The sequence below is a fragment of the Peromyscus maniculatus genome, chromosome X (assembly GCF_049852395.1).
Source record: "Peromyscus maniculatus bairdii isolate BWxNUB_F1_BW_parent chromosome X, HU_Pman_BW_mat_3.1, whole genome shotgun sequence".
Taxonomy (NCBI): Eukaryota; Metazoa; Chordata; class Mammalia; order Rodentia; family Cricetidae; genus Peromyscus; species Peromyscus maniculatus.
Genome location: NC_134875.1, coordinates 78,083,979 through 78,103,913, shown reverse-complemented (window position 1 = coordinate 78,103,913; position 19,935 = coordinate 78,083,979). Strand labels below are relative to the sequence as shown.

The 19,935-nt window shown below is 40.5% G+C and overlaps 1 protein-coding gene across 3 annotated transcripts; it reads right to left on the bottom strand.

Annotated features, from left to right (window-relative positions):
* Positions 1-9,992: 9,992 nt before the first annotated feature.
* On the bottom strand, positions 9,993-15,567 carry LOC102911343 (uncharacterized). 3 transcript variants are annotated; one of them, XM_076561754.1, is made up of 2 exons: positions 15,194-15,567; positions 9,993-11,522 (listed from the first exon to the last, which is right to left on the bottom strand). In XM_076561754.1, exons 1-2 carry the CDS (start codon positions 15,327-15,329, stop codon positions 10,015-10,017), a joined length of 1,644 nt encoding a protein of 547 aa, XP_076417869.1. In that variant the 5' UTR covers positions 15,330-15,567; the 3' UTR covers positions 9,993-10,014. The 3 variants fall into 3 exon arrangements, with proteins under 3 accessions (XP_076417869.1, XP_042125431.1, XP_015841418.1); XM_042269497.2 differs by lacking the exon at positions 15,194-15,567 and adding an exon at positions 14,072-14,139; XM_015985932.3 differs by lacking the exon at positions 15,194-15,567 and adding an exon at positions 13,894-13,972.
* Positions 15,568-19,935: the final 4,368 nt, after the last annotated feature.

The following is a 19,935-nucleotide window of genomic DNA, read 5'->3' as shown; positions in this document are numbered from 1 at the left end:
ACTTTGCCAACTCCTCAGCCTGAAATAGACTGAGCTCCTGTTTCCTCCCACCTTATATTCCTTTCTCTGCCCAGCTACATCACTTCCTGTCTCCACCTTCCAAGTGCTGGAATCAAAGTTGTGTGCCACCACTGCCTGGCTCTGTTTCTCTTTTAGAGTGGATCAAACTTGTGTAGCCCAGGGTGGCCTTGAACTCACAGAGATCCATCTGCCTCTGGCTCCTGAGTGCTAGGATTAAAGGTGTGTGCCACCACTACCTGGTCTCTATAACTAACTAGTGGCTTAGTTCCAAACTCTGACTTTCAAATAAGTCTTATTTGTTAGATCACAAACAAAATATCTAACACATTAGATGCTACCAAAAAAGAGTCTACTGCTCTGTTGACATTTCTATTCCTGACTCTCATCTGATCTACCTCATGTTTTATAATGGCAGTGTTGGAGATCTTTAAAGAGTGCTGATTAGATTTTACAAAAGAGAGGAGAATGAAGATTTTTTTCAGTGACATATCTAAATAATTCTGATAGACTGAGAAATGTGTTAACTTTATTCAAAAGATTGTAAGAATCTGCAGTTGGTTCTCAAAATCCAACTCCAAAAATAAAGAGAGGTTGGTATGGCTTGTGTAAAATACAATAATTTAGAAATAATTTAGCTGTAGAATGTTCATGACATTGTGGTTGCATTGACAATTTCAGGGGTGCCTGGGGAAAATGACACTCCAACTAAAATTAACATTGTAAGAGAAGGGTTTGTTGAATAACTTTCTGTGTTGGACCTAACTCTATAATTCTCCTAATGACAATGTGATCACTTAATATCTCATTTTTATTTTATAATTATTTAAAGAATCACACAGAAGTTAAGTTGTAGTGGCACATGGCTGTAATCCCAGCATTTATGGAAAGACTCTCCAGTTGGAGGCCAATACAGCAGAGTGAGATGAGATCTTATCTCCAAAACAAACAAACAAACCTCAGGGTGCATTAATGAAAGTATAGACCTACCTTACTGTGGACAAAATTAAATTGATATCCAAAAAGAGGAGCTGAGAAGTTACAGCATGTTAGATAGATAAGAGAATGAAAAAAAAACTATCAGTAGATGCATAATTTTGGTGGCTATTTTTCTAATGGTAATTATAATCAAGTTACTCTACCAGGCATTCTTCATATATTATGATATGTAATTCTCAAAACAACCTCCTAGAGAAGTCTCATTACCACTGCTTTCAAATAAGGTCAGAAGTACAAGGAGATCAAGTACCTCGTGTATGTTAATGCAGTTAGCTAGTGAATACTATCATGTGAGCTTAGATCTGCCTAACACCAGAAAACAGTTTTAATGTCCTAAAATTCTCTTTCCTACAATTTACAACTTCGAAAAGCTATATTGTCTAATTTTATACTATAATAGCTGACCATATGCTCAGCCTTCACAATGCATGGCGATCTAGAGTGAGCAGAGTACATTGTTTATCTCAACTACCTTTCATGAAAACCTACAAAGCTCATTTTGTCAATATATTAAACATGAGTGAGTGGAACCAGGATATTCTTGTATTATTTTACTTTTCAAAGCTTAATTTCTCTTATCTAAAATGTGTTTCATTCAGCCAGCCTCCAAAAAAGTTTCTGTCCAGGTAAAAGAAATAAGATATTATATTAGGACAAGTGGTCTAGAGGAACAGGACTGGTAGGATAAACAAACAAGCTCTGTGTGTGTTTGTGTGTGTGTGTGTGTGTGTGTGTGTGTGTGTGTGTGTGTGTGTAGAATTTAAGTCACCTTACATTCAAATAGAAACCATAGATATCTCAAACCCAAGAAACTGAGAACCCAGTAGTTGTTCAGTCCACAAGACAGGGCTCCTCAGTAGTCCCAGTTCCATGCAGAACACCTGGGGAGTTTCTAGAGCAGCTCTGGTCCGATCAATGGTGGAAGTCTAGAAATGCTGGTTCTTCTGTGAGCAAAGGATGCAGCAGCAACAGCAGAGTAAATTGACTCAGCCATTAAAAGTGAAGGTCAAGCAAGCAGTAGGCAGAGGATCTTCCTTCTGCTGTGCACTTCTTTTATCTGGGCTGCTACCAGAAGGTATCCCCAAATGTGGGTGGATCATCACACATTAGGTAAGGCTCCCTACTCAGGTGATTCTAATTTGTAGCAAGTTCACATTAAAAATCATCATTACAGATATTATAATAATCAATTTAAAGAAAAGGTGACTAAACTCTGGAGAACTGCAGATACAGGATAAAAAAATGAGAATTGGCATGGAAATGAGTATATCTTTTGTACCAGTTTATTGGCCCAGAAGTGAAAGCTTTTTCTACTAGGGATGTCCTATAGAACAATTTTAGTGTTAGGGGAGGGATTACTGAATGATTTTCTATATTTGATGATCTCTGAAATCCCCTCAGAAAGTGGTTGCCTTCCATTCCTGAGTAATAATATCTGCAGGGTGAACAGGGTCATCTTAAGTTCAAGGACACTTATCTTATCAGAGTGGATTCTTTCAGAGCCTGTGTAAAGCCCCATGAAGAAGGAATCATGCCTTTAGCAATGTTAATTACAGCTGGAGTGCAATTTCCTCAAGGCATCTGTGAAGTGTTCCTAGCAGCCAAGATGTCATGATGACAGTCTTGCCAGTCACCAACACAGGAACTTCTGGTCTTACAGCTCTGTGCTCAAGGCATAAGGCATGTCATTTGTCATTCAAGGGCCAAATGATGGCTGTTTGTAGCTAGAGTTTTCCTGCCTGCCCCATGGTCAAGACAAATCTCTCTCACCCACCAGTCCAGCGGCTGCTTAGACCCAACTGAGTAAACACACAAAGACTTATATTACTTATAAATTGTATGGCTGCAGCAGGCTTCTTGTTATCTAGTTCTTATATCTTAAATTAACCCATATCTATTAGTCTATAAGTTGCCACGTGGCTCGTGGCTTACCGGTACCTTACATCTCATTTTCCATGGCAGTGGCTGGCAGAGTCTCTCTGACTCAGCCTTCCACTTCCCAGAATTCTCTTCTCTGCTTGTCCTGCCTATACTTCCTGCCTGGCTACTGGCCAATCAGCATTTTATTTATACAGAGCGATATCCACAGCAGCTTTTGATAATTTTGCTCTTTCAAAGGAAAAATATAGTAAGAAAAGAACAAAAGAAATGTTAAGGAGTCTTCACAATTAAAAGTAATATTCTGAAAAGCATTTAACAATACTTAACTTGTAAACAAGTACTCTTTGGGGAGTTAGGTCCCTGTGATAAGTTTCCATACAGTCACATATCAGGTATGTTTCAAATAATTTGTAGTAACTACAAAATGTAAGTGATACCCACAAATGAAGTTACAGTGGCTGCCATCCATATCTATACTATATAAAACTATTTCAGCTTGATAAGTGCTTTGTATGCATTATCATTTAATTCATACAGTAGTTCTAGGAGGCACAAATTATGTTAGTGTTTTATTTTTATAAGATGAAAATTTAAAGTCACAAAATACTTTCGTGTTAAAAAATTTGAGAATTTCTTGTGTTCTAGAAAACCTTTCAATATTTGACACGTAGTAACTAGTTATTCTTGTAATGGACAGGCTACACCTCCATTTTACAACCAAAAAGTCATTCAAATTTCAGGAAGCCTTGGTGACCACAAGACTTTTTCTGTCCCACAAACTCAAGCAACACTATCCCCAGCCTGCCCTCCATGGAACTACCTCATCACCAGGCAGGGAGACCTGCACCCAGGTGGGACAGACTGATGTTTCAGCCGGCTTATTGTGAGGTGAAGTGCACCCCTGAGATTATACAGATCAGAAAACCTCCGAGCCTGGTATGAAATGAAGCAGATCATTGCTTGAAGCTATAAGATTTATTAAACGCCAGCAAAAGATTTGGCCATCTAGAAAAGCAAAACAAAAATAAAACTCCCAAACTTCTATTTTAAGTCTTTTGAGGGGAAGGGGACATCTTGCACTAAGGGACAATGAAGATTCAAATCTAGGTACTCTGTGGCTTATAGGATGTGAGGGGGGTGTGGAGGAAGAGCACTTTTTAGTTAAGGTGAACTCCAAATAACAGCTGGGTAATGATCCTAGGCCTGTGATACCTGGGGTCTGTAAATTCCTGCTCTTGCTACTCTCTTGGAATCCAGACACCTAGGGAGTCTGTTCTCAAACTCAGAAAGACTATTTTCTCTTCCTGTAGCAGCAGGGGGTCCCAGAATCAACCCTGAAGATCAGAGGTAGGGAAGACTGCTGTTTCTGGTCTGTAATTTCAACATTTCTTCTTTGAAGTCCCTCTCCCCCTACCCCTAGGCAGACTCACACCCATATTTTCAGTAGGGTGATTGCTAATATCTGTCAGAATGTGAGGAAATTGTGGTGTGATTAGCTTGTAGGTCAAACCTAGCAGTGGCCAAGGGTCTGCCTCTACAATCACTACCCCAGTCTCTGACACTCTAGTATGGTTCAAGTTACTGTAAATGTAGGAAAGGAAAGTAATCTTAAGATGTTGCCCTGGAGTCATTGTGATGCACTAATGAAACCCAGCACTGAGCAGATCCTAATCACCATCACCTACAGGCCTGTCTGTGGACAAAGACTCGAACAGGTCCACTGTCAGGGGAAGACACCCAGCACCAAAGTACTGTGCTCATCTTCCAGCTGATGTCACCTGTGGTTGGTTGCAACAGTCTTGGACAATAAGTCGAATAGGCAATAGACAGCTCACAGCATCATGGAGATGTCTTGGTACTTCCCAGGTGCTGTGATGGTCTTGGTAAGGCAGGAGAGCAAGGACTAGTGTCCACCTGACACCCAAAGATCAAAGTTAGCACATGAAAGAAGCCAGTTGGCAGAGGACTAGAAGCCCTTCCTCTCCCAGGCAGCATACAAATAGCAGAAAAAGCCTAAGGGCAAAATGTAAATGTCCTACAAACAGTCATGCAGTTTGTGGCCCCACTGCTTTTGAGTATACGCTTTTCTCTCAGCACGCTACCCCATCCTCAACAGTGCTTTCCTTTCATAATAAAATGTCGTGATTCCTGTTTCTAACCCTGTGTTCTGGTAAAATTCTTTGCCCTGGGCCACATGAAGCTTGTCCTTTTAACAGGTGACCCTGGAATACTGGCAGGTGATCTCTGCACTCGGATCCATCCATATCCATAACATTGGAAGACTGTGGGGTCAGAAGTTTGGCGGGTGAAGTTTCGGGTGCAAGTATAGCACAGGAGTCTGGGACTTTTATTCTTTATGACTCTGCTAAAAATCCTGTAGTACCTGGCTATATAGGTCAGTGACTTTGTGCAAGGCTTATTAGTCTACTGCAGCCTCAGGGAAAGGCTTGTGGGGACAGAACGTACTTCTAGCTACATTCTAACTGGCAGAGATTAGGGTACAAATAACTCAGGGAAACCATTTGGTTATTTGATTATATTTGCTTTTGTCCCTCTGATTTCTATACTACTGTTCAGTAATACTTGTCATTTGTTAACACTCCCATTCAATGCAAAAACACAGCTCTCAGTTACAATTTATTCTGAAGCTAAATCTGAAATCACTCTGGCCTGGGAACACAGATTCAGGTTTACCCCCAAGTTTATGTTCCTATATGCTTAAGAGTTTGGTGAAGTTTCAGTATAACAGCAAAACAAAGCACTTTTAAAATGTCCTGGGCTGAAGAGATGGTTCAGAGGTCAAGAGCAGAGGCTGCTCTCCCAGAGGCCCTGAGTTCAATTCCCAGCAACCACATAATGGCTCACAACCATCTGTAATGAAATCTGGTGCCCTCTTCTGGCCTGTAGGCATACATGCAGACAGAACACAGTATACATAATCAATCAATCAATCAATCAATCAATAGATCTTAAAAAAATAATAAAATGCCCTGGTAAAGATATCAGGTCTGCAGGTTTTTGCAATGTGAAGAAATTTCAGGTCGAGGCTGTCTTCCAATACTGTCTGGTTATGTTCTTAGCCTTTTAGTTGGTGGAAACTATTGTTTTGTTCAGTTAATGCATTCCAGAAGGTTTTATCAGTTAGTCATGGGGATGTTAGGTCAGACATAGAGGTGCACAAAGAAATACCTAGATAAATTATAGTTAGGCTCTAGACCTGCAACATTCCAACTACTCTAGTCACAGAAGTTCTAAATAGTTAATCAGCCTTGATAGAAGAGTCAGTTTAAGGTGTGTGGTGTTTTTTCCAGAAACCTTTATTCACATCCTCAGTGAGCAAAACAAGTAGATTAAGAAAGAGAAATAATTCATTTTTATATAGCTTATCAGTATAAGCAAACTCTATGACCCCAAACAATGATTATTAATATTTCTTTGTGGTAACAAAAGTGAAGGGCCTCACTTCTAGATATTATGAAACCTTATAACATAGGTGAAATTAAAATCCTGGAATACATATCATTACAAACACTGACAAAACTTAGCATTTGCTATATAGCTTAATATAAAGTTTACTTGTGAAAATGTCAAATTGACTATGGACTGAGGGACATCACATGATGGCAAAATGGTTAATCTCCAAAGAACCTGATCCCCTTTCTGAAAAAAAAATCACACCGTTATATGGAGGCCTACAAAGGTTCCTAGTGAGACCTGAGCTTGCTTTACCCAGCAGAGCTGCATTAGAGGATGGCTTGACCTCATGGGTGGTTACCAGGTGATTGGAAGGGTCTGCACTTGGCTGTGCTAGGGGGAGGTCTTTTGCTTCACCCCTTGGCTTTCCTTTTAAAATGCCCTTTAGAAGAGACAGAGGGGGTGGTAGATTAGGATCCAGACCCTCCCAAGGCTATCCTGTGCTTCTGTCTTTTTCTCTCCCCTCTACCCTTCTATCTAAATCTCTTATCCCTCTCTCCTCAAGAGTAACCCAGGGGAGGGGGAAGGGTGAGCTGGTCTCCCACATTGTTACTTATGTTGGTTCCAGTAGTCAGAAACTCCTGAAGAGAAGTAGAAACTCCTCTAGAATAGAAGTAGAAACTACGCTAGAGTTACTCATAAATAATTATCAGAGTGGGAAGAAAACTCTATTCAAAGAATCCATGGGATTTCTACCTCAGTAAATTTTCTCTTGAGTCCAGTAATATGAAGCATGTTAAGATATTCTGTCTAAGGGAAAAACAATTTGTTGTGTCTGGCCCATCCTAACCAAACCACAATGACTTCTAACCTCTGTAGAGAATAATTTAATTATGAAGGGGTCAGATTAGCCATTCTGAAGACAATAGTCATGGGCTTTCCTCAGACATTTCTGTTATTTCTCAGTGAGCTCAAGACCAAATATACCATGGTCACAGGGACAGATGTTATACATGGGCTTGGTACCAAGCCAACACTAACTGGGTTAGTACTGGGTGCTCAATTTTTTAGGAGAGACTAGTCCTAAAAATGACACCTTCTCCTGAGATATCAGTCTCATAACCAGTGCCAGGTTCACTACATCAGACCAGTTTCATTTAAAAAAAAAAAAGAAAGAAAGCGTGCTCAAACTTGGTCAGAAAAACTTTTGCAGTGGGTAGATGTTAATGTAGAGATCCATAAATTGTCAACATGTCAAGAATAAATGATTGTAGCATGCTGAGATCTAAACAGGACACCTATCATACCCGTCAAAGGCTCAAGGAACTTCAGGGAAGATTTGGTGAAAAGAATGGAAGAGCCAGAGGATGGAGTAGAGTGCTGTGAAATGAACTGCTGTCTTTTCTAGGCATGCCATGACTGTTATGTACATAAACTCACACTAGCTGTGAGCAAATGCATAAGGCCTGCACCAGACTGAGCCCTTCAGCATTCATTCATAGGTTGGGGAAGGCCTTCCCCACAAGCTGAGCAGTTACTGACATATAACAGCTGCTGGTGGTGTGGTGTCATTTTTCTTCAGTGGTATACCCAGCTACTGGTAAATTGTCCATACTCTAGTAAATGGCCTCCTCCATCCAGAATGTGTCAGGTTGATAGCTAAAAATAACTAGCACATACACCTAGTCCAATTAATACTATGCATGTATGCAGGTATGTGGCACCATCTATTGCATAAAAAAATGTATCAGGAGTCATATCCCTGCATCAAACTTAACTATCCCTCCCCTAACAGCCATCAACTGCCAATAGCTCCTCAGTTCGGAGGTTGGTGCCTTGTGTGCCCTTCCTCCATCCTTGGCAGACTCTTGATTGACCTGATCTTGTGCAGGTCTGGTACAGGCACCTACTACTGCTGTGAACTCATGAGTACAGAGGCACCGCCATGTCCAGAAAATACTATTCTGATCCAGTATGCCCTTAGTTTTGACTTTTACAATCTTTCTGCCTCCTCTTCTAAGATATTTCCTTGGTCTTGAAATGGGTATGATACAGATGTTCCCTATAGGTCTGGACACCCAGAAATTACTTATCCTTAGAATTTTACTGGTTATGAGTCTGCACCACCTATAGCTATCTGCAAAAGTAGGTTCTCTGATCCAGACTTAGAAAAGCAATACTCTCAAAATTTAATAAGCAGTTTTACTACCTGTCCGTTTAGGAAAACATCAGTAGTACATTCTGCTCTAAGGTCTGTGACATCCACACACAGGTTTTTGACCGGGTTTATAATACTGGGCATGCATACTCTTTCATGGAGCAGACTTAAATCCAATTGGAAAGCAATTGGTTATAGCCTAAACAATCAAGCCACTATTAGGTCCGTGGGCATATCTTACCTGTTATATTGGAATTGTAACATGCAGGGTTTACAACTGAGATCTTTTTGATTGATGATTTTTCTCCCCGAGCAGCCTATATAACATTATAGTATCCAAAGTATATGATGTTTTCATTATTAGGAATGTATTATCTAGTTATGGGTCTACCAAACAACATGGAGAGGTAGGCAGTCTGTAACAGCGTCTGAATCCCTTCAGATGTTCATTGTCAGTGCAACATGTGAATCTGTAAGGCTGATGCTAAGATAGACTTCATATACATTCCTTGAGAGTAGACATGGATGTGGTCCATATCCAGTAAAGTCACATTGGTGATTATACTAAAATCTTTGGGGCTTACATCCTAACATCCCATGCACCAGATGATCCTAGACATCTCAAAAAAAAAAAAAAAAAAAAAAAAGGAAATGACGATTCATTTGAAAGGGTACTGGGAAAATGAGTAAAAAAGAGTTATCTGATTAAGTGAATACAACTGTAGTTCAATGTATTCAGGTCCTATCGTGAGCTGTCAGAATTTCCCACATTGGAGAAAGGAGAGGACTGTTGTAAAACATTGCCATGTGAATATGATATAGCTGTTTGTGGTAGTTTGAATGAGAATGGCCCCCATAGGTTCATATATTTGAATGTTTTGTTTCCAGCTGATGGACTGTTTAGTAAGGATTAGGAGGTGTGGCCTTGTTGGAGGTGGTATGTCACTAGGGGTGGGATTTGAGGTTTCAAAAGCCCATGCTAAGTCCAGGGTCTCTCTCTGCCAAGTGCTATGGATCAGATGTAAGCTTTCAGCTACTGCTCCAGGCCTACCTGCTTGATGCTATACTCCTTACCATGATGGTCATGAACTCACCTGAAACTGTAAGCAACTCCCCAATTAGCTGCTACTTCTATAAATTGCCTTGCTCATGGTGTCTCTTCACAACAATACAACAGTAACTAAGACACTGTTGCGATCATGAACACAGCAGCCATGAATACCCATAAAAGGCTGCTATGTAGATGAAATTTTCCCAATAGTTTTGACTCAACCATTAAAGATATATGCCTGGACCTTAACTGCCAATACTGCGCCACAGAATAGACTGTTTTAATAATAGGACACACACCACACACACATTATTTTCTTGATACTTTTTACACAAAATTCATTATTTTAACAATTAAAGCTTTGTATGCTCTTGGTGTTTGTGTGTACAGTTATAGGGTAGGTAATTCTCGGGGAAAAATTAAAACATTAGAAATGACTTAGATGTAATAGAACAATATAGTACACATTCATTTTTACTTCTGATGGGTTCATTTATTCAACCCAGTCAGTCTCACTATCTGATTTTCCTGAATTATACCCCATAGCTTTACGACGGATCCGGATGATATCTGCTTCATTTTCAGGAAACTCGGTTTCACCTTTTGGTATACTTTCCCGAGTTTTATGTAGTTGAATGCCTTTTCTTATTGCTTCCATCAACGCTTTCCTTGCTTTGCTCAATATAGGTAGGATTGATGGAGGATTTTGCTTTACATCGGCATATGGTGGCACTATTGCATGCTGACTTATTGCTAGAGCTTTACGGCTTGAAATGGGTGTAGATTTCAGAGAAGACAATGATGATTGTAGAGTGGTAACTTTTGTTGAGGTGAAAGATGATAGTTTTGATTGTGGTAAATGCGTCATGGGTGATCTTGACTGTGCTTCGATAAGTTTTGTTAAGTGGCTCACCGAACGTTTTGGTGACAGTGACAGATTTGAAGCAGTTTGTGTCTTGGGGCTTGATGAGGCAGATACTGAAAGATAATGATGTGATACCCTGGAAGATCTTGGTAATTGGGCACTCAAAGGCCCTGATGTATTTTGGACTTGTTTTTGTGGTAGTGGTCTACATTCAGATCTTGATTTTGATGGAGATACTGGTGATGACTTTGCAGATTTCAGTGATTGTGGAAAAGACTTTATGAACTGATAAGTGGAATATTGTTGTGGTTGTACAGCTAAAGTGTGGTCAGTAACATCCACAACTGAATCCCATGAAATTACTGATGCATATAAATGTGGAGGGATCATCTGATCTTGACTCTGTGGACTTAGATCATCTGGTTGCAGTTCAAAACATTCAAGAGATTCTGGTGTTGAAGTGAATTCAGGTGACATCTTTAGATCTATTTTAGAAGTGGATTTTAAGCAATCAGATGTTGTTGCAGTTGTAGTTTCCAAAACAAGTATTGGAGATGTTACTGGTGAGCTTATTGAGCTTACAACTCTAGGAGCAGATGGTCCTTTAGAACTGGTAAGTTGAATCAGCCAATCAGATGGTAATGGTGGTGCTTCTGGTGCCAGAGGGTTGATAAATACATCTGTTGTATAATCAGTTAGAGGTGATGGCTGGCTAAGCACCACTTCCCCCTTACCAGTTCCATAAAGGACACGATGATGCGAATTGCTGGTATGCTCAATATTGTAATGTAGACATTTTTTCTCACCAGATAAGATGTTCACTGCAGATTTTCCTTGAGGCTTGCTCTTATTCAGTGGAAAAATGTAGAATGAAGAGCTACCTTCGGATTGATCTAAATATGAATGAGATACTGCACTACCAGAGGATCGAATGTGATCCACAGAGATAAGTTCTTTCACCAGTTGACACTGTAGCATATCTTTTGATTCACTGTCGTGGTCTAGATTCTTGTCCTGTATGTGTTTCTCACTTGTTTGTATGTTTTCTTTTACAAATTTCGAACAATATAAAAATGGATGGAATGAACCATCAGAAGAACTTGAGTATTCCATATCACTTTGGTAGTACAAAGGCACTGTAAGAAGCGGTATTACTATATTAGCATTGTTTCTTTCAAAGATATTAATAGGTAATGATGTACAGGAGTATAATTGCTGTGTTTTAATAGTTATATTTGGAAAAAGTCTTCCTTGATTTCCACACTTGCATGAATAACACTTCATTTGGAATTTTATAAGTAACAGTATTAGTTAGCTGGATTATATTTTCTTGTAAAAATCTTACGTTTAGAAGAGATGCTATGAATCTCTTTATCTAGTTTTCCAAATAACTCTTCAATGAATTTATCAAGATCATTTACTCATCTCACTATTTTGTTTAATGATGATAGAATTACATAGATGAACTCATTTTTACTTTTAGTAATTGTCCCTGATATATTTATATATTGTTTAAACTTTTCTTCATTAAGCAAAATGTTAGATTTGTGTTACTAAAGAAGTATAGTGTAGAAATCCACTTCTGTATCCCTCCCTCCTCTCCTTTCCTCTTCTCTCCTCTCCTCCCCTCCCCTCCTCTCCTCTTTCAACCCAATTCTCTCCCCTTCAAAAGTCCTCTACCCTCCTCCTGCTCTCCTACTCCATCCCTGTTCTTTCTCCTCCTTTTGATCTCCATCTCCCTTCACACAATTCCCCCTTCCAACCTCCTCTGACCTCCTCCCTCTGATCTGTCCACTCCTCCTTCTATTCTTAGACCACCATACTCCAATTTTTTTTCCATTTCCCTTTCACATCCTTGAATCTCCTGTGCCCTTTACCTCCATTTCCCCCCTCTACATTCCTATCTTGTCTCCTTTTGCACTCCTCCTCCAGTTTTTCTTCTCTGTGCCACTTGCCCTCCTCTCTTCCCTCCCAAACTCCACCTTCTATCCACCCCTCTACTGCTGCCTCCCCTCCTACCTCTTCTTTCTCCCTTCCTCTGGACTCTACTGTACTGTACCTCTTGTATATCTACCTCACTCCTCCTGATACCACCTTCCTGACTCCACCCTCCCTGACATGCTATCACACTCTGAACTCCATCTTCTCTTGCCTCAACTCTCCTGCTCCCTCTCCTAGTCCATGAGCTCTCTTTTGTTCTTAGACCTCCATACTCCTCTCTGCTCTCCTCCCTCTATTATTCCCATACTTCTTGGCACCTCTTGCTTCTGCCCCACTTCCTCAAGCCTCCACTGCAGTTCTCACTCTCCTCCTCCTCTTCCTCCTCCTCCACCGCCGCCCTCTTTATTTTCTCTGTGCCCTTTGCTCTGCTTTCGTCTTCACCCTCTGATTTCTACCACACTCTACCTTCTTTCTCTCCCCTACTGACCTTCTTTCTCTCCTACCTATGGTTTTTTTTCCTTCCTTAGCTCCCTGCCCTCTACCCTCTGCTCTCTCCACCTCTGGACTGATCTCCCTCTGTTCTCCTGCCAACTCTTCCCTCCTGACTCCATCGACCCTGATTATGGCATCCCACTCTGCTTTCTGCATTCCTCCCTTTCCTTCCTTCTCATCCATCCTCTCCTCCCTGGACATTCTTCCTCCTCTCCTCCCTGGACATTCTTCCTCCTCCTGGGCTCTGCCCTCCCCATATTTTACCTCTTCCCTTTGATGTTCTCATTTCACACAATTTGCTGCACACTCCAACCTCTTCTGGCCTCCTCCCTCCAACATTTTCATTCTACCCATGCTCTTTCTTCCTCCCTCTGCATCTTCCCCCAGCCCTCCTGTCCACTCCTCCATCTATTTCCTTGGACCTCCACACTCCTCCTTCTAATACCCCTTCCTCCCTTAGCTCTAGTCTCTATGGCCTTCATCTTTTTTCTTCCCTATGATATCTTTCTACTCCCTACTGCCCTCCTTCCCCCTTCTACCTGAGGTTTCTTCTTTCCACATCATACCTCTGCTCTCTGCACTCTCCACCTCTGTACCTTTTCCTCCTGACTCCACCCACCCTAATTCGACATTACATTCTGTTCTCTGCATGCCTCCCTCTTCTCATCCCTTTGCCATGCCCCCTCTGGGCTCATCCGTTCTCTCCTTCCTGAACACCCCTCCTTTTCTGTCTACACTCATCTCACCTCTCCTCCCTTTGATGTACATCTCCCTTCACAAAACTTCCTACATATGCCAACCTATTGGGACCACCTCCTTCTAGTCACCTCCCCCTCCAGCCTTTTCCATCTACCCACCTCTGCCCTTCCTCCCTCTGATCTCCTCTGCCTGTTCTCTTCCCTCAGCCCTCCTGTCCACTTCTCCCTCTGTTCTTAGACCTCTACACTCTTCCCTACTTGCCTGCTTCTAGTCCCTCCTCTCTCAGCCCTGTTCTTTATGCCCATTATCTTCCTCTGTCCTGTTTGTCTGATCTCTCCCACATTCCACCTTCTTCCTCTCCCCTTTTCCTCCTACCTATGGTTTCTTCCTCCCTTGGCTCTTTGCCATCTTCTGTCTCTACCTGTGGACTACTCTCCTACTGACCCTTCCTTCCTGACTCCACCCACCCTGATTATGACATCACATTCTGCTCTCAACACTCCACCCCCTCCTGCTCCATTTGATCTGCCCTCCTCCCTTGGCCAGCCCCTACCCATCCATCTCCGTGGACACTGCTCCTCACTCTGGGATTTGCTCTCTTCCCTCTGCTCTCACCTCCTGATTACATTCTCCTCCTCCTGACCCCACCCACCCTGATTATGACATCACACTCTGCTCTGCCAGTCCTTCACCTCCATCTGATCTGCATTTCTCCCTCTATCTTCTTCCCTCTGATCTCATACATCCTCTCCTCTCTGGACTCTCCTCCTCCCTCTGGAATCTGCTCTCTTCCCTTTGCTTTCCCCACCTCTTTCTCTGCTCCTCCCTTTCATGTCTACCTCTCTTTACACAATTTCTTACCACTTCAACCTCTTCCCGCTACTCCCCTCTTCCTCCAAACGTTTTCCTTCTACATGCTCTCCCCTTCCTCCCTTTGATCTCCTCCTCCCTTTGTCCTCTTTCCTCAGCCTTCAGTCTTCTCTTCTGGTTCACTCCTCCCTCTGTTCTCTTGTACTTCTACATCCCTTCTTCCTTTCCTCCTTGGGCCTACTTCCTTCTACTCTGTTCCCTCAAACCACTGCTGCATTCCTCTCTGCTCTCACCTCATCCCTATTCTTTCTTTCTTTCTTTCTTTCTTTCTTTCTTTCTTTCTTTCTTTCTTTCTTTCTTTCTTTCTTTCTTTCTTTCTTTCTTTCTTTCCTTCCTTCCTTCCTTCCTTTTCTTCTTCTTCTTCTTCTTCTTCTTCTTCTTCTTCTTCTTCTTCTTCTTCTTCTTCTTCTTCTTCTTCCTCTTTTGGTTTTTCGAGACAGGGTTTCTCTGTGTAGACTTGGTGACTGTCCTGGATCTCACTCTGTAGACCAGGCTGGCCTCAAACTCACAGAGATCCACCTGCCTCAGCCTCCCAAGTGCTGGGATTAAAGGCATGCCCCACCATTGCCCGGCTGTTCTTTCTTCTTGCCCTTCTTCACTCTCCTCTCTTTTTCCTCTGCTATTTTTCTTCCTCCACCTCCTTTCTGCAACCTACTACCTTCCTCTCCTTTCCTAAGGTCTCCTCCTGCTTTCTTTCCTCTGCCCTCCTTCCTCTGCCAACCTTTCCCTAACATGGGGATTTAACAAGGCAGCTCCACATAGTTTATCTGGTAGTTAAAAGGAGGTTTATTTGGGGTTAACTTACAGCCAGTAAAGGGGTTGGTTTCAGGATCTGGGAGAGGTGAGGTACAGTCCAGCAGGGTTCTCTGGAAAACTCTGACTTGATAGGGATCTTGGGTCTTAAGCGCTCCCATCTCGGCCACGCCCCAGGGGCAGGTCATAGGTAGGCATGGCAGTTACTGTCTGCCTCACTAGGGTGGTCCTTCAAGGTCAAAACTGGAACAGCTACCACTACATCTCCCCCTTTTGCCTAAATAAGAAAGTTCTAATTAATACAAAACTATATACAATAGGAATGATTATCAAATATTGTCCAGTAGGAATAAGGGATAATGACCTAAACAAGATGGAACTACAATAAGAACATCAAACAAGAGACACATACCAAAATACTAAAATCCAGAGAAGTCTGGACCATAGGTAAATGGCATATTACAAATATCATTACAAAAGTTGTCTTATCCTAAAGAACCTGAATCTAATACTTAATATGTTCTAGCTAAGATACAAGAAGATTGTAACTATAGCTGTTAGTCTTCAATCCCACCAAAGATCTGAGAAGGAATATAACAATACCTGAGAAATGGGAGAAGAATGCAAGCAACTTTTGGGAGTCTTTAGAGAGTAGACAGAGACAGCTGACAGCCTGAATAGTCACCTAAAGCTAAAGTCACCTTAGCACTGTTAATGCATTCAAATTGGCTACAGGACTAGAGTATCTCTCAGACCATTTTACTGTCAGCAGTCAAGGCAAGGGCAGTTCTTTGCCCAGTAGGCCATTGTGTGCCAAGAAGACAAACTTACAAATGGAAATGTCTCAGAAGCCCAACATTCTCTCAGGATCAGATCAGTGCTGCCAGGAGCAATCGTGTCTCACATTACAGAATTCCATGTTATCAAAACATTTAAATGCTATATTCTCTAGGTCTATGAAGTGTTTGAAGATTACCTATCCATCTGACATATGTTTCTACAAGTCTGGAGAACCTAACTAATATAACTATAGAGATGACAAGCACAGGTGACTATAAATCTATAAGTCTTATCTACCTAGATAACCTAAGGACTAAGCCTTCATGTAAACAGGGTAAACAGTCTGTGAGAAAATGTACAGTAAAAGGACAATGACCTCAAAATTGTGACAATACACAAAATAGCTAAAACAGAGGTAGGAATGTATAGTGCAATATGAAATATGACAACAATCCTAAATATGTACCAATATGCCAAATATCCTAAACAGAGGTAGAACATACATACAGTATGACAAATCTAATTTTACATTTGTATCAATATACAAACATTTCAAATAAAAGTAGAAATTCTCGTTAACCAGACTCCCAGCGCTCCACCCGGGGCCTAGCCGTGGATGTCTGCTGGGAGTCTGGTTAGCGAGAGAGAGGAGGGTTTATATGAGTGAGAATTGTTGAGACCAAGGTTGGATAAAGCACAGGGACAAATAGCCAAACGAATGGAAACACATGAACTATGAACCAAAGGCTGAGGGGTCCCCAACTGGATCAGGCCCTCTGAATAGGTGAGACAGTTGATTGGCTTGATCTGTTTGGGAGGCATCTAGGCAGTGGTACCAGGTCCTGGGCTCGCTGCATGAGATAGCTGTTTGAAACCTGGGACTTATACAGGGACGCTTGGCTCAATCTGGGAGGAGGGGACTGGACCTGCCTGGACTGAGTCTATCAGGTCCATCTCAGTCCTCGGGGGTGGCCTTGATCTGGAGGTGGTGGGAAAGGGGGGTAGGCTGGGGGGAAGGGGAGGGGGGCAGGAAGGGGGAGAACAAGGGAATCTGTGGCTGTTATGTAGAACTGAATAGTATTGTAAAATAAAATAAAAGAAGAAAAAAAAGAGTAGAAATTCTATGTACATTACAACAAATATGGTTCTGTGTTTGTATCAATATACAAATTATCTGGAATAAGAATATAAAAATAGTTTACACTTGTATCAATACACAAGAATCCATAAAAGTGCAATGTATCTAAGGCTGATATTTTACTAAATCAGTTTACTAGTATATGCAATAATCTACCTTAATATCCTATACCTATCCATTCCCCCTTTTTTCTTTTCCTAAGGGAAATACCAGGTCCAATGTTTTCCTCCACTCCTAATCTTATAATCATTATACTTAACATGGAAAAACATGAAACCTTTGGGGAAAAGGTGTGTCATTTTCTTGGAATTGCTTCCTGCTGTTCAGGGAGTGAAGTGGAGTCCTGTAAGAAAGTTCAGATAGTTAAGTCTCAGTTGGACTAACTGCAGATTCTGCAGCCAGTCTCATAGTAATGGGTAAGGTTGTCTGAGATTCTGGCTAGAAGTGTAGTGTGATGAACCATCTTACTATGAAATTATCTTGGAGAGTTTTCAGTCCAAGGTTGATTATTGAGTAATGTTTGTGAGTACCATGACATCTTTCTGGACTGGGTAGAGTTGTTGTGGGGCCCCATCTTCCTTCTAGAGACTTCAGAGATTGCTATTGGAAAAAACTTAATTTTTTTTACTATGGAAAACTTGAACATTATTAATATCAAAATGGAAAGTTTGGATTTAAAGATAACATGACATGTAAGAAAGGATTCCAAGAAATCAAGAATAAGCATGGAGAGAAATAGAATCTTGACGACAATGGTCCTTTTCTATTGCTTTTCATCTGTCCCACACCAGACAGCTCTTCTGATATGAGACAGAATCTCTTAACCTTTTCTTTTAGCAATATGCTTGGGTTTAGAGAAGGAGGGAGCCAAATTCCAACTCCAAAGTCAGCTTGATATATAATTGAATTGGAACCACAACTTTAATAGAGTTAAAGAGATATAGATGTTAGGCAGTGAGATATTACTCTGTGTAGATTGGTACCAATAGATTCTTTCTTTCTGATGTAGACGTCTGGATATCCAAGGCCTTATGTTTTCTGGAAGATGGGTATTTCCATTATCCTGGAAAGACAAAAACAGAACCCTGACCCAACCCTTGTTTGTTAAATTTTTCTTACAACTTGTAGAGATGTCACATTGGTGGATGAGCTTTTACTTCTTCTCATCAACGGGTTTCTCCTGTTTGAATAGAATTTTTATTAATTTTGTTGTTATCCATAGCTTTTCTTTTCTTTTTTTTTTGTTTTTGTTTTTGTTTTTTTCAAGACAGGGTTTTTCTGTGTAGCTTTGTGCCTTTCCTGGAACTCACTTGGTAGCCCAGGCTGGCCTTGAACTCACAGAGATCCTCCTGCTCTGCCTCCCTAGTGTTGGGATTAAAGGCGTGTGCCACCACCGCCAGGCTTTTTTTTTTTTTTTAAAGATTTTTTATTTTTTTTATTATGTATACAGCATGTATGACAGCAGGCCAGAAGAGGGCACTAGATCTCATTACAGATGGTTGTTAGCCACCATGTGGTTGCTGGGAAGCTTTTCTTCTTCTGCAGAAACAAAAGCAAAATCCCTTCCACAATGTAGGCCCTATCCCTGGTTTTCATTCTGAGGTCAACATATCTTTGAAATAAACTGGTTGATTTAGGTCAGAAGTTTTGTCTGTCATCCAATGTCTGTCCAAATCTGTTGTTCCTTTCTCATCAGCACTGAGAAAATTCAAGGTCAATAAAGCATTATGTAATCTATTTCTAGGAGTCATTGTTACCTGTTGCTGTTTATTTAGCATATCCTTTAAAGTTTAATTGGATCTTTCTATGACTGCTTGGCCTGTGGAATAGTGTGGAATACCTGTAACATGCTTTATATTGTAATAAGCAAAGAATTGTCTCATTTTATTGGAGACATATGCTGGGGCATTGTCTGTCTTAATTTGTACAGGTATTCCCATGATGGTCATAACTTCTAATAGGTGTATAATCACAGAATCAGCCTTTTCAGAACTCATAGAAGTTGCCCATTGAAATCCTGAATAGATGTCAGTCATATGGTATACATACTTTAATCTTGCAAATTCTGCAAAATGAAACACATCCATCTGCCAAATTTAATTTCTTTGTATACCCTTTGGATTGCTCCCTGCAGGTAATAGAGTTTGGTTATCGAAGGAACAAGTAGGACATTTTTTTATACAATATACTTGGCTTGGTGCCAAGTGATAGAGAAATCCTTCTTCTAACCTTTGCTATTTACATGGTGTTTCTTATGAAATTCTGAGGCTTCTAGAACGTTACTTATTAGTAACTGATAAATCTTATCATTACCTTGTGATAGATTGTGGGGTGGGTGGTTTTTTGGTCTTTTTAATGGGTTTTGTGTCTGGGATAATTTTCATTGTTTAGGGGGGGTTGGTTACAAGTTGTTGTCAAGGGTTAGAAAAAGACTAAACAAAGGAGATTAGATTTAAGGTTCTTGTTTTAAAAAAAGAAAGAAAAGAAAAGAAGAAAAAGACAATTTTTTTAATTTAAAAAATTACTAGTTTTAAATACTTTACATTGGATTGGATTGTTTTATATTGTATACAAATTTGAAATTGATATTGTTAGAAAATGCTATATGTATATTTCTAATTGTACTTATACCATTCATTTAATAATGCAATTTTCTGATCTTTGAATGTTATTATTACCAACTATTAGGATATAAAGAAATGTAAGTTAGTAATTAGACATTACAATAGAACTTGTAGTCATATTAGATATCTTTTAAAAATTGAGAAGATATATTTTAGATACACAAGTCATCTTCAAACCCTTCAGAGATCTACAGAATATGGCATTTAAAATGTTTTAATAACTTAGAAAATTTTTCTTTTTTGAGACATGTC